A 14,308-nucleotide genomic window follows, 5' to 3' on the forward strand; every position below is an offset into this window, starting at 1 on the left:
ACAGTCATGTTGGAGCTAAATGCATTGGACTTTTATTTCACATTTAATATTGTCTAGTTAAAGTAGCATACGTGTTATGTTATTTCTTTAATCTTGAAAAGGCGGATCATATTTCCTGAAAGTAAAGAGGTTTTTTTAATATACACAAAACATCATTTTCTTAAAGTAAAGGAAATACAGGAGCATGTGCCTTTATAGCTTGACAGCTCCCAAACACTATGTTATTATGGCATTCTTTGTAATAAAATGAAATTATAATAAAAGAAAGTAACTCCGTATGAGAAGAGGATATAATACACTTTCCTCATTAAATTTCATTTTATTTTTTTGTGGCTGACAATGTCTCCTAATTTTTCCAAAGTTTTTCAGGAAGGGGCTAAGATATTGTGCATAGTAGAAACCAATTTTGGAAGTCCCTATTTCCTAACAGAAATGCCTCTGCCTTGGAAAAACAACTTATGCCTAAACCACAGAACTGGTTAGAATCAACTAATAAGCACAATCTGCTGTGTTCTCCCAATGACTTTGATCCCCAAGAGTGGTTTCATGTTGTAAGAAAACATTTTATTAAATGAAAAACTAAACAACCAAAAAGGAGGTAAAAGAGTCCATGTTCTACTTTACATTTTGGGTTTTATAAAGTTAATATTTCCAAAATATATTTTTAAAATTTTTTTCAGGATATTACAATTTATTTCTGAATTATTTTAAAGCTTTTGTTTCCTCAATTAGGTCAAATATCACTTCAACAATATTTAGTAATGATGATACATTGAAATCAACATTTACATAAATACTTCTAGTTTTTGTTTTCAACCTTAAGTCTTGAAAAATCTCAACTGTCATTACAATAGAATCAGTTTCACTATTTATAAATGCATCATTAAAGAATGCATTAGATTAGTGAGCAAAAAAAGTACTAGGCTCTTATTCAAGACATTGCCTTTTAAGCCTTGGTTCCACTACAGAATTGCTCTGTAATATCCACAAATTTGTTAAACTTCTATAGGCTCCAGTTTCTCCAAATGAATGGTGGAGAAAACCACCTGAAATGTAGCCATCCCCTTGGTTCCAAAAGTTCTTTCATAGTATGATTTGAGTTTTAGTATGTATGAGGAGAATATTTACAGTTAACATAATTCCTCTAAGTGTGAAGGAATAGTCCTTTGAATAACAGCTATCATGGAAAAGGAATTCTGTTGTCAAATAAATTGTGAAGAAGTGAGTTAGGCAGTGAAATTTCTTTACCATAAAACTTTTCAGAGACTTTATCATGCTGGTACAAACTAAAGCCTATTAGCCCATAGAAAACTTTCTTAGGGAATTTCCCATAAGATTAGATTTCCTAAAAACACAGTTAATGTAGCATGTTCTTGGGTTGGATGAATCAATGTTGTTAAAGTGACCACACTACTCAAGGTAGTCTACAGATTCAATGCAATCTCTATCAAATTACCAATTTAATTTTTCACATAACTGGAACAAAATTATTTTAAATATGTATGGAAACACAAAGGACCCCAAGTAGCCAAAACAATTTTAAGAAAGAAGAAAGGAGCTGGAAAAATCAGGCTCCCTGACTTCAGACTATGCTACAAATCTACAGTCATCAAAATAGTATATGGTACTGACACAAAAACATACACATAGATCAATGGAACAGGAGAAAAAAAATCCAGAAATAAACCCACATATCTATGGTCAATTCATTTAAAACAAAGGAAACAAGAATATATGACAGAGAAAAGACAGTGGTGCTGGGTAAACTGGACAGCTACATGTAAAAGAATAAAATTAGAACATTCTCTAACATCATATTCAAAACTAAACTCAAAATGGATTAAAGACCTAAATGTAAGACCAGATACTATAAAACTCCTACAGGAAAATATAGGCAGAACTCCCTTTGACATAAATTGCAGGAATATTTTCTAAATCTCTCCTATGATAACAGAAACAAAAGCAAAAATAAACAAATTGGATCTAATTAAACATAAAAGCTCTTGCACAGCAAAGGAAACCATAAACAAAATGAAAAAACAACCCACAGAACAAGAGAAAATATTCACAAACAGTATAACCAACAAAGGCTTAATTTCCAAAATATACAGCTTATGCAGCTTAATATCAAAAACAATAAAAAATGTGCAACCAGTTGTAACCAATTGAAACCAGTTTGAATGTCATTTCTGTCATAAAACCTCAGATGCTACTAATTTGTCAGAAGAAATTTCTTCTTTTTCAAACTCAAACTCTCCATACCTGGGCCCGAGGATATTATAGCTTACCAAATATATTCCATCTCTGTCATGCCTTCAAATCTATGTTATTCTGATGCCAAAACTTTTTAGCTGTAAATAACACTGTCTACCTTAGGGTATTTTATTATCTCTTGCTAAAAAGTCATATATAATAGGGTAATAAAGGAGAGAAATAATGCAGCCCTGTATGTGTGAGGAGAGAATGAGGATAGGTCTAGAGGTATCCTTGGGCTAATGGAGAGGAGATGAGTGGGTTTTATTCTATTCATCAAGTAAATGAGGCAGAAAGGGATTGTGTGAAGAAGTATCATAAAACAAGAAATAACATGATGTGTAGGAGGAACTCTATTCTGCCATTGCCAAAGGTGTTGGAGAAGGTGGTAAGAGGTCAGTTTGAACCATGTAATTCATGAATAGATCTCAAAGAGTCTTTGAACCCCCTTAAATGACTAAAATAAACTGAGCTTGTGTGCATGGGGAAATGTGCGATTTTCTAAAGAAACAATGTACAGCTTTCTTTTGTGACTCACCACAGACAAGCAAAAAAAAAAAAAAAAAACATAACTTTAGCAATGGTCAAATGAGAGAGGGAGTTTTTTAATGCCTTCTAAGAGGACTGGATTTTTCCCAGGCCAGGAGGGAGTAATTATCATGTACCTTTTTTTTTTTTTCCTTTTAAGCTTGTAAGAAATATGAAAATGGGTTGAAATCCTATATTTGCAGCCCAGTGAAAAGCCATGCAAATTTAACCACAGTAGTAGCCATAGGGATGGAGAGGCATAAAGTACACAAGAGATCTAAGGATCTGGTAACTATTTAAAATAGGAGATAAGGAGTTCCCGTCGTGGCGCAGTGGTTAATGAATCCGACTAGGAACCATGAGGTTGCGGGTTCGGTCCCTGCCCTTGCTCACTGGGTTAACGATCCGGCGTTGCCGTGAGCTGTGGTGTAGGTTGCAGACGCGGCTCGAATCCCGCGTTGCTGTGGCTCTGGCGTAGGCCGGTGGCTACAGCTCCGATTCAACCCCTAGCCTGGGAACCTCCATATGCCTCGGGAGCGGCCCAAGAAATAGCAACAACAACAACAAAAAGACAATAAATAAATAAATAAATAAATAAATAAATAAATAAATAAATAAATAAATAAAATAGGAGATAAGAGAAACAGAGGAGAATCAGAAGACACCCAGATTTCGGGCTCATGTGTAAGGTGATGTTGTACCCCAAGATTGTGAATAGGAGGAAGACTAGGTCTGTAAAGTTCAACTTAGGGGATATCATGTTGAAGGCCTTGAGGAATATCCCAAGAAAGCTTCTGAGTAAGCAAATATGTTCTGAAAATTGCAACTGAACTAAAAAATAACACTGGATTTGCAGCTATCAACCAGTGGAGCAGGAGACCTGGAATCCAAGCTTCAGTACATTTAACAATCATTCAAAGGAGGTTATGAAATAAAGGTTGATTTGACTGACTTCTCTTTCCCTGAGAAAAACGGAGAGAGCTGGACGTATTTCTTGAATAGAATATATGGATGAGGGAGGAGATTGTGAATATGTGTGTGTTAATGTGAGACACATGAATGCATTTATGGTGTCTTCAGAAGGAGCCAGTTGAGAGGAAGAGGGATAAATGCCAAGAGTCGATGACAGAACAAGGTCCAAGAGAGGAACAGAGCAGGAGCAATGTCAGCAATCTAAGGATTAGACCTGCTGAAGAGAGGAAAACATTTCTATAGAACCAGAAGGAAGAGTGTATGCATGCTTATGAATTCACAAACCTTAATGAAAATATCTGGGCAGAAGTAGAGAGAGGGAAAACCAGAAACAGTCTTGTTTCTCTGAGAAGTTTTAAATTCATTTATTGGCTGACAAAATACAGCAGCCATGGAGAGGAGACCCTGAGGAGACTGTGGAATTCTAGAAAGGCTTCTCTCATGAAAAGCTCATGTTTATGGCTGGGTGAGCAGCACTGAGAACTCATCTGTGTCTGGAAGCCATACGTGTTGGGGATGGGGGGGGGATCACCAAACTGCCCAGCTGGTGCTGGAGGACACCCATGGTGCTCAGCAAGCTGGGTGTGGGAGTAAAGTAGGTGGGTGACTGGATGCAAGCAAGGCTTGGGGATGTAGGGCAGATGTGACAGAGGCAGCCTGTGTTTACCAGAATCATGGGCATTAAGCAACTTAGATTGGGTGATGTAGGAAAGACTTGAGGGATGAGAAATTGGGAGAAAAAGCAGTGGTTGGGAGGGGAGAGCTCTTCATGAGTAAGCTGCTAAACAAAACAGTTGAAGTTCAAGTGCTTAATTACTTGGAAAAATCTTTTGAGCTCCAGATTGATGTCTCTTTTATTTTAATAAAGTAGTTTACTTGACTTAGGTCTGTAGTTCTATGATTGTTGTTAATTTTTACATTACCTTTTTTTTTTGTCTTTTTGTCTTTTTCAGGCTGCACCGAGGGCACATGGAGGTTCCCAGGCTAGGGGTCCAATCAGAGCTGCAGCTGCTGGCCTACGCCACAACCACAGCAATGCCAGATCTCAGCCACATCTGCAACCTACACCACAGCTCATGGCAACGCCAGATTCTTAACCCACTGAGCAAGGCCAGGGATCAAACCCTCAACCTCATGGTTCCTAGTTGGATTCGTTTCTTCTGTGCCATGACAGGAACTCTAATTTTTACATTACTTTAAAGAATTTTTCCTTGAGAATTGAGAAACTAAGTATTAAATAATTTCTTAAGTCTGTGATTAGCGATGACATAGAACCAACTCCTCAGAATGCAAGTAGAGTACTGATCTCTATCCTTAAAACACATCTACTTAAATTGCTATGTCTGGAATAAGTGCTTGTGTTTCTGCTCAGAAAGTGTTTACCTTTAAAAATCCTAGGCCCACATTTCTGTTCCCATTTCTGTGCTCCTATCCATTTCCCCTATTCCCTATTCCACCTTCTTAAACATCCTATACTCCAGCCATACTCATACTGTGATGGGTTGGATTAAGTCCTCTAAAAAGGGACACAGTGATAGACATGAACACAGGAAGAATTCCATGCGAAGATGAAGGCAGAGATCACGGTGGCACATCTACAATACAAGGAACACCAAAAAACTACCGGAAGCTGTGGAACTGATTCTTCCTCACAGCTCTCAGAAGGAACCAAGCCCCCAGCCCCCCATATCTTGACTTTAAATTTCTAGCCTTCACAACTGTGAGACAATGCACTTTGGTTGTTCTAAGCCACAGAGTTTTTGGTACTTTGTTAGAACAGTCCTGAGAAAATAATACACATACCATACATTTTACTTGCCATTCTCTAAATGTATCATATTTGTTCATAATTTTGTGTTTTCCTAGCTTCTTCTACACCATGTTCCATTTACAACCAAATTCATGGCAAAATTTTATTCTTCTCACAGGTTGGGCTCAAGCCTTGATTCTTCTGTGATGCTTCCCTTGACCCTCCATGGTTCCCAGAGCAGACATCTCTCTCTAAATCCTTAACAGTTTATATTACAATAAACTACTTGAATCTCTCCAAGGAAAACAATCAGCTTAAGAACAGAAGTTCATGTCTTAATTTTCTTCATATACCCAACCTCTGCTGCCATAAAGACCTCTGCCATTCAAAAGTGTACATGGAAAAGAAACGAGTGGATGCACTTTTCAAAACAAGAACAGTAACATATAAAGAGAGTTGAATAATTTAGCTACTTGTACATTATTTTTTTAATAAAAACCGGAAGCATATGGAAGTTCCCAGGCTAGGCATTGAATGGGAGCTAGAGATTCCAGCCTACACCACAGCCATAGCAACTCCAGATCCAAGGTTGTCTGCTACCTACACCACAGCTTACTGGCCGGAACCTTGACCCACCAAGCCCAGGCCAGGGATTGAACCTGTGTTCTCACGAATACTAGTGGGATTCGTTTCTGCTGTGCCACAAGGGGAATTCCCACCACTTGTACATTTTTTTAAGTGCCAATAAGATAATGCAGTTTTATGGAGAGCTCTTCACTATTATTTCCATTATTTATCCTTCATTATAAGGATTACAAATGACTATCAGATTTCTCTAAAGAAAAACATAAAAATCAGAGAATAATTTTATTTTTTATCAAATTTCAAAATGACTTGGTAAGTGGCAGAATAGTTCTATTTTGCTGATCTATGCTGCAATTGGGGATATGAAACTGGTCAAGACGCAAACTGGCAAAGGGTTTCACTTATTTAAGTTAATAAACTGTGTCTTATTAGCTGCTGTGAATGGAAGTTGAGGGTGATGAAGGGATGCTTTGGAGGTCTGAGTCCAGATCCTGAGAGGTTTTCTTTTATACTTCATGGGGGGCTCAAGGTATGCTTTTCTTCCTGACATAAGAGTTATGAGAATTTTATCCCCAGTGCATTTGACTGCATTACATCAAAGTTGTTAGTTTTTGCATCTTTATTTGTTCACATTTATCTTTATGTAAATCCAACTCCCACATACTGAAAAATATAGTCTTTGCTTATGTAGTTTGGCAGGGAGTACATTGTAATAAAAAGATCTAAGATTTCACTAAAAGTTCTTTTGCAGTTTTATGTGTAATATAAAAACAATATTATACATGTGAATCATACTTGATATAGTTCAAAGAATTCACACACTCATTATTTAAGGCAGTCTTCAAAATAACAGTATGAGAAGGCTGACCAAATATTAATTGCTCAGTTTCATGTACAAAATCACTTAAATTCAAATATTAGTTGATTGGTTCAGGGTAGCATAGTTGGTTAATAACAGCTACGGCTGGGACCAGACTTCTTTCCTATGAATAGTTCTCTGCTGTTTCCTAAATGAAATTAGTATATATTTCTAAATTATTATTCTCAAAAATAATGGTTTTATACTTGCAAAAGAATTGCAGATATAAAGATTTTCACAAATTGGTATTATAACTATGTTTTCTTTGATGTTGGTTAAAATTTACCTCTTTTTAGATTGCTAATATGCTCTAAATATATTTTACTAATTCTTATAATATTGATAATCCTGATCCAGAAACAAAATTTTAATGTTTGAGAAATACTAGAGAGCTAAAAAATAATTACTCAACCCATTGATTTAAACTAAGGGTATCTATTTTTTTACTATGCTTTTAAGAAAAATACTCAGCTTGTTGAAATGTAGATAGCTTACTATTTCCCATTCAACAGCATCAGAGATTATGCAAATATGTAAAAACACATTTTATTCCAAAAGGTGAATAAGTTAATCACCTTATGCTCTAATTTTTTGAGGCTCTATAAGATCACAAACATTAAAATGAATGACAGATTTATTCTGTTAATGTAGAAAAATATTATCTTTGACACATTTATTTTGACTAGTATAAAACTTTTTTTATTTCATTCATTCATGTTATGTGCATTTATTAAGCACTAACTACATCAAGCACTTTATACATGTAAGTATATAACAGGGAAAAAACAGAGGTATATTCATTTCCTTCATAGTTTACTTGTCAGTGTGAAAGGCAACAATGCAAATAATAAGTACTGTAATAGAGATGTGCAAGGCTTTGTGAGGCAGAAAAAAAGTAAACTGGGGAAAGTCAGGAAGGTGTCTGTAAGAGAAAAATGAAGTATATAGCAATCAGAGGTATAGCAGAAGTAACTTTTCAGGCAGAAATAACTGCATGTTCAGTAAAGTATCAAGGCATGATGTATGGTAGATTTAGAGCATTGAAAATTATTTGTTTAACTGGAGATGGGTTGACAATAGGAGAGGGTGGAAGATGAGATTGGAAAGAGAAGTTGGGTCAGGTTTAGACTAGGTCTGCATCTGTTAAGGACTCTATGAGATTCCTTTTTCTGAGCGACAGAGGCATTTACCTTGTTTAGAGCTGGCATTTTGGAAAGGTGACAATGGTGAAGGATTGAAGGATGAAGAATGCAAATACAGTTGCTTTAGAACAATAGCCAATTTAAAATGACATGGCTAAATCATCTTTATGACACTCTAGCTGGTCCCAGGAATCAGTGTCTATTGCTAATGGCTAGTTCTAAATTATTGCTGCTGCTGTTTCCCTAGAAGGATATGTTGGTATATCATGTATAGTGACTCTAAGTTTGAAAATATGAACCAATAGGTACCAATAGTTCTTTTAATGAACAATTTTTTTATAATAGTTTTATACTTGCAGAAGAGTTGCAAAGATAGCATGGGAATTATTGGATACCCTCCTCCAAATCTCTATGGTTAACATATTTCTAAACTGCATTGAAACAGCTAAGGAACTGACAACTGGTACATTACTTTTAACTAAATTCCATACCTTATTTAGATTCCACTGCTTCTGTTTTATCCCCCCTTAATGTTCTTTTTTTGCCTTAGGATCCACTGACGATGGAACATTATATTTAGTCTTTCTATCTTATAGTCTCCTCTGATCTATGGCAGTTTCTCAGGCATTCTAACTTTACACTTCCAGGTACTGGCTAGGTATTTTGTAGAATATCCCTCAATTTGGATATGAGGTGTCTTTTTTTATGGTTAGACTGGGGTATAGGTTTTGGTGACAAAGACCACAGGGGTGAAGGGCCATTCTCATATATCTTATGATAAGGTACATTCTATCCACAGCATATTTCTTTTGTCACGTCTTATCAAAAAGTACCTGCTGCCAATAAGACATCACTGAGGATGTTAACTTTGATCTGAGATTGTGCTTGGCAATTTTATTCACCCTAAAGTTAAACTTCCTCCTCCACCCCCACATTTGTCCCTTTACCAAACTCTTTTCTTTGTAAAGGAGTTACTAAGTAGAGTCCACACTCAAAGGGCGAGGGTAATGGAGGCTTTAATCTCCATTTACTAGAAAGGGGCAGTATCTACATATGAATTTTTCAGGGGAATTTGTTTTCCATTTATTTGTTCTATTTATTTATATATCCAATCATTTATCTATGTCAGTATGGAATGTTTTTGAAAATATTTATTTTATACTTTGGATTATAACTTCGTACTTGGTTATATATTTTGTTCTTCAAATTGTTCCAGATTTTGGTCATTGGGAACACTTTCAAATTGGCTCCTAAAACCCTTTGTCTTAGCCAATTATTTTATTTATTTCTTTTTTAAGAACTTCTATAACTGCATTTTGTATAAAGCTGTAGAATTCAGATGATTTATTTATAAAACTGGAAGAAAATGACATTTAATCCTGATGCTGTTGTATACCACATAATATTCATAGGTCTAGACACATTTTATTATTTACCATGTGAAGAGACTATCATGTTTAAGGCATTATATTAATAAAGATGTGTAGTAATGACTGAAATAGCATACAAAACCATCTATTTCAGTACGTGGTAATAAGGCTCGCTTTAAAATGCACTCCCAAAAGAGATAAGAAGAGGTACAAACTATTATGTATAAAATAAACTGTAAGAATATATTGCACAACACAGAGAATATAGCCAACATTTTATAATGACTCTAAATGGAGCATAACCTTCAAAAATTTTGAATCACTATGTTGTATATTTGTAACATAAAATCAACTACATTTTAATTAAAAAAGTAATAATTTGGGGAAAATAAGGCACTCCATTAATTGCAGATTTTAGGGATGAATAATGTTAAATCTAAAACTGAACAAAAAATCCAAAGGGGATGTTCCCAACGTGGTGCAGTAGAAACGAATCCGAAGAGGAACCATGAGGTTGCGGGTTCGATCCCTGGCCTTGCTCAATGGGTTAAGGGTCCAGCATTGCCAAGAGCTGTGGTGTAGGTCGCAGATGTGGTTCAGATCTGGCATTGCTGTGGCTGTGGCATAGGCTGGTGCTAAAGCTCTGATAAGACCCCTAGCTTGGGAGTCTCCATATGCCGCAGGTGTGGCCCTAAAGAGACAAAAAAAAAAAAAAAAAGGGTACGGTTGGAAATTCTTGAACATTGAATTATCATCACGCCATAATTTTTATAGTAATATCAAAGAAAAGTACCCTGAGCTTAATGTTTTCATTTCACAAATCCATTTTATCTTCAAAGACATGACCCATTTATTATTTGCTCTAAGATACACTTATCTAAGTAACTAGCAAATTATATGCCTTACTGTAGATGTGTCAACGAAAACAGTCTTACAAAAGACTTAAAGAAAATGAGGAAACCTGACAACTCTCTTTTGATTTTAGTATCTAGAAAGACCTATCATAGACTGGCAAACATCACAGACCCTTAAAAATCTATGTTATCTTCTAACAGACCTACAAATGATAACCAATAATCCAGGCTAATTTATAATCCCTACCGTTCATCTCTTACACTGCACATACACCCCCCCATCTCCACCCCAAATGCTTGTAGAGATTCTCAATGTTCATTTACTTATCCAGCATATTTTCTGTGTCCTTGGCTATGTAACATTAGGTTATGAAGGGAATTTAGTCTGACAATAAATAGGGGTGAACCTAGATTTCACTTAATTTTCACTAATCTGTATCTCTGGATGCTTTGACTTAATAGGGGAAAGTACAGATGCTAAACAAGGATAAAGATCACCATAAATGAAGAGTCAGATATCTGGACTCAAGATCCAACCAACAATGTCCAATACTGTATGATGGAGCAGGCTCCTCCGAGATTCATTTTGTAACTTCAAAAATAGGTGACTAAGGAGTTCCCATCGTAGCTCAGTGGTAACGAATCTGACTAGTATCCATGATGATGCAGGTTTGATCCCTGGTCTTACTCAGTGGGTTAAAGACCCAGTGTTGCTGTGAGCTGTGGTATAGGTTGGCAGCTACAGCGCCGATTCAACCACTAGCCTGAGAACTTCCATGTGCCCCAGGTGTGACCCTAAAAGGATAAAAAAAAATGAGTTAAATATATTATCTCCAGATTTCTTCTAGTTCTTAAATCTATGATGCTCAGATAAAGATTATCCTTGAAAATTATCAGACAGTAAAGTAATTAATGACACTGATTTCCCTGGAGAAACTTCAAACACAGCTCTATCTTTTCTTGGATACTTTCTTCCCCAAAATGCAACTACTGGAGGTCTGATTTATCCATATGCAAACAGAAATTTATAAATTGGGAGAGAATAAATATTTTTGACATTACTGTTTTTAATAAGTCATATATTCAGTCTATTTTGTACAGGATAAAAGAAGTTTGTATTTATGCACCTATTTCTTAGGAAGGCAAGATGGACAGTATTCCTTCCTCCAAGGGCCTGTTCTTCCCTCAATTAAGTGGATTCCCAGACCAGTTGTGAGGTGGGAAGCTGTGTTTTCTTCTACATTTAATCATTCAGAGTTCCAGCACAAGCTGTAGAAGATCATAGGGTGAGGGGAAACACACACACACATACACACACACACACACATATATTCACACATATATAGACATTTCCATGCATATTGCTCATGTTATGGATTAGATCATGTTACTCTAAAGTTCATGTGTTGAAATCCTATTCCCTAATACCTCAGACTGTAACCTTATTTTGAAATAGGGTCATGGCAGATGTGATTAGTTAAGATGTGGTCATAATAGGAGCTCCCACTGTGGGGAAATGGGATCGGCGGCATCTTGGGAGCCACTGGGATGCAGGTTTGATCCCCAGCCCAGCACAGTGGATTGGGAATCCAGCATAATTAGGAATTAGGCAGCTTCGGCTTACATCACAACTGTGGCTCCAAAGCCCAGGAGCTCCATGTGCCACAGGGTGGCCAAAAATGACTTTAAAAAAAAATGTGGTCATATTTGAATAGGGTAGGCTCCTACCTCATCCAACAGGACTATATTTTAAAAAAATGAAAAGAAATTTGAATTCATACAAAGAGATCCCTCATATAAAGAACAGACAACCTAGAGGAATAAAGATTAGAAAACGTCATAGAAAGGACTAGAACAGCTCCTTCCCTAGAGTTTTCAGTGGGACCATGACCCTACCAACACTTTGATTTCAAATTTCTGGCCTCCAGAACTGTGAGACAATACATTTCTGTCATTCTAAACCACCTAGTTTGTGATACTTTGTTCATGACAGGCCTAGGAAATTAGTACAAATTGTAACATAGGTGTATGCTATGGGGGAAGGGGTGGATTTCTTTTAATATCCATTTTAGGGAATATATTAGTGCTACCATTGATTTATACGTTTGTATGGTCTATATTCTTGTTTGGTTTAGAATGCATTCCAGTATATTTTTCTATTGATTATAAGGCATCTGATTTTAAATATGAGTCTTTGTCACTTACTAGATATGCAATTAATCTCATTAATCTAAGTTCCCTGATAATAGTAATATTGAATCTAGTTTAGCACAGGGCTTATTTGTGAGGATCAAATGAGATAACAAAAGGGAAAAACATTAGGAAGCACACAGAAGAGCATTTACTGTAGAGGTTAAGATCTTTGCAGCCAAGTTGAATGAGTTCAAATTCTACTCTTCCCTTCACTAGTTTTGTGGCTGAACTATGGACTCTGTTTCATCATTTTGAAATGAGAGTTATAATAGTACCTGTGCCTTGAAGTTGTCATCAAGATCACACAAATTAATATGTAAAGAGGTCTCAGAAGGTTGCCCAGCACGTAAAAATATTCAACAAATAGTATCTAATAGAAGTACATGCACACTATTAAAAAATATACAAAGATTAGATGATAATTTATAGTTAATAAATAGCTATTGGTGAATTCACATACACATCGATAACTCTGACTTTGTAGCTTAACATGCATTTTAGCAACAGTATTTGGGGGAGCTAAGTTCTTCATTGAAGAACTAAAGAGGTACATGAACAGATAAGGTCTGATACCAAGCGGATCAGGTTTGCCCAGCGAATCAGAAGAACCTTAGAACCAGAGACAATTGGTATTCGTCAGTCTTGTCATTTCCTTGTGTTAAAACATTTTACAGTCAAACTTTTTGTTGAGCATTGTACTAACTGCTCTAACAAGTAAATAAAAAGCTAAAGATTTAAGTAGGTTTTACCAAGGCATGCAGAAATGGGAAATGATTTTTTTAACGTTTCTAATGAAGTCTTTGCATAGATATGTGAGGTATGTTGTTTAGACATCATTCCCCTTAATTGAGAGTAAATTAACAGTAGATAGCTACTTTTTTCACCTTGATATACCTCAAGGGAGTTTTGAGGTTTAAAGGTCAAATAAAAGACTATCATTGGAAAACACCACCTGTTTCATGTGTATCTGCCTTGATATAGGATAAAGAAACATTTTAGCGTCTGGCCTTACAGAGGAGAAGAAGCATTTGAGTAGGAAACACCATCTATTAGTTTATTCAGAGGAAAGAGAAACAGTTGAGACTTTTTTTTTTTTGGTGGCTTTTTAGGGCCACACCTGCTGCATGTGGAAGTTCCCAGGCTAGGGGTTGAATCAGAGCCATATCTGCCGGCCTGCACCACAGCCACTGAAAAGTAGGATCCTAGCCACATCTGCAACCTACACCACCTCTCGTGGTAACAACAGATCCTCAACCCACTGAGCAGAGCCTGGGATTGAACCCATATCCTTGTGGATACTAGTCCGATTCATTACTGCTGAGCCACGGTAGGAACTCTGAGACTTTTAAGAAATGAATTATATTATTACATTTTATTCAATTTAACAACTTACCCAGGAAGTATATATTTGGAAGACAGATTGTCTCAGTGCTGTGGATAAGTTATAGTCTTCAGAACTGTGGTGTGTTTGGTGTGCAGCCCACAGAATATTAACCTCTGCAAAAAAAATAATAATAATTTGAAATGAGTCATTAGAATAAGAAAAAAGCAACTTCCAATTTCAGTTATGTACACTGCTCTGTTGAATAAGGAAGAAAAATCTGGAACATCTCTGAAAAATCTAGCCAATACAATTATAAATAATATAAGCTGTCTCGAATAATTTTTGGAAGCAGAGAGGATATAAATTACAAACAAATAAAAAATGAAATATAGCCAATAAATGTGTATAACATCTATGATATAATTAATTGTTTCCAGTAAACCGAAGTGACTTCTAAAATTTACACTTTGCTAACATA

The 14,308-nt window shown here is 36.0% G+C and overlaps 1 protein-coding gene across 1 annotated transcript in view; it reads right to left on the bottom strand.

Moving 5' to 3' along the window:
* AGMO (alkylglycerol monooxygenase) overlaps nt 1-14,308 on the bottom strand; it is a 196,456-nt gene that overhangs the window by 68,980 nt on the left and 113,168 nt on the right. The window contains exon 4 of the mRNA XM_047754393.1: nt 13,900-14,003. Coding sequence (XP_047610349.1) covers nt 13,900-14,003 — 104 coding nt within the window. The remainder of the gene's footprint in view (nt 1-13,899; nt 14,004-14,308) is intronic.

Source organism: Phacochoerus africanus, chromosome 11 (assembly GCF_016906955.1).
Source record: "Phacochoerus africanus isolate WHEZ1 chromosome 11, ROS_Pafr_v1, whole genome shotgun sequence".
NCBI lineage: Eukaryota > Metazoa > Chordata > Mammalia > Artiodactyla > Suidae > Phacochoerus > Phacochoerus africanus.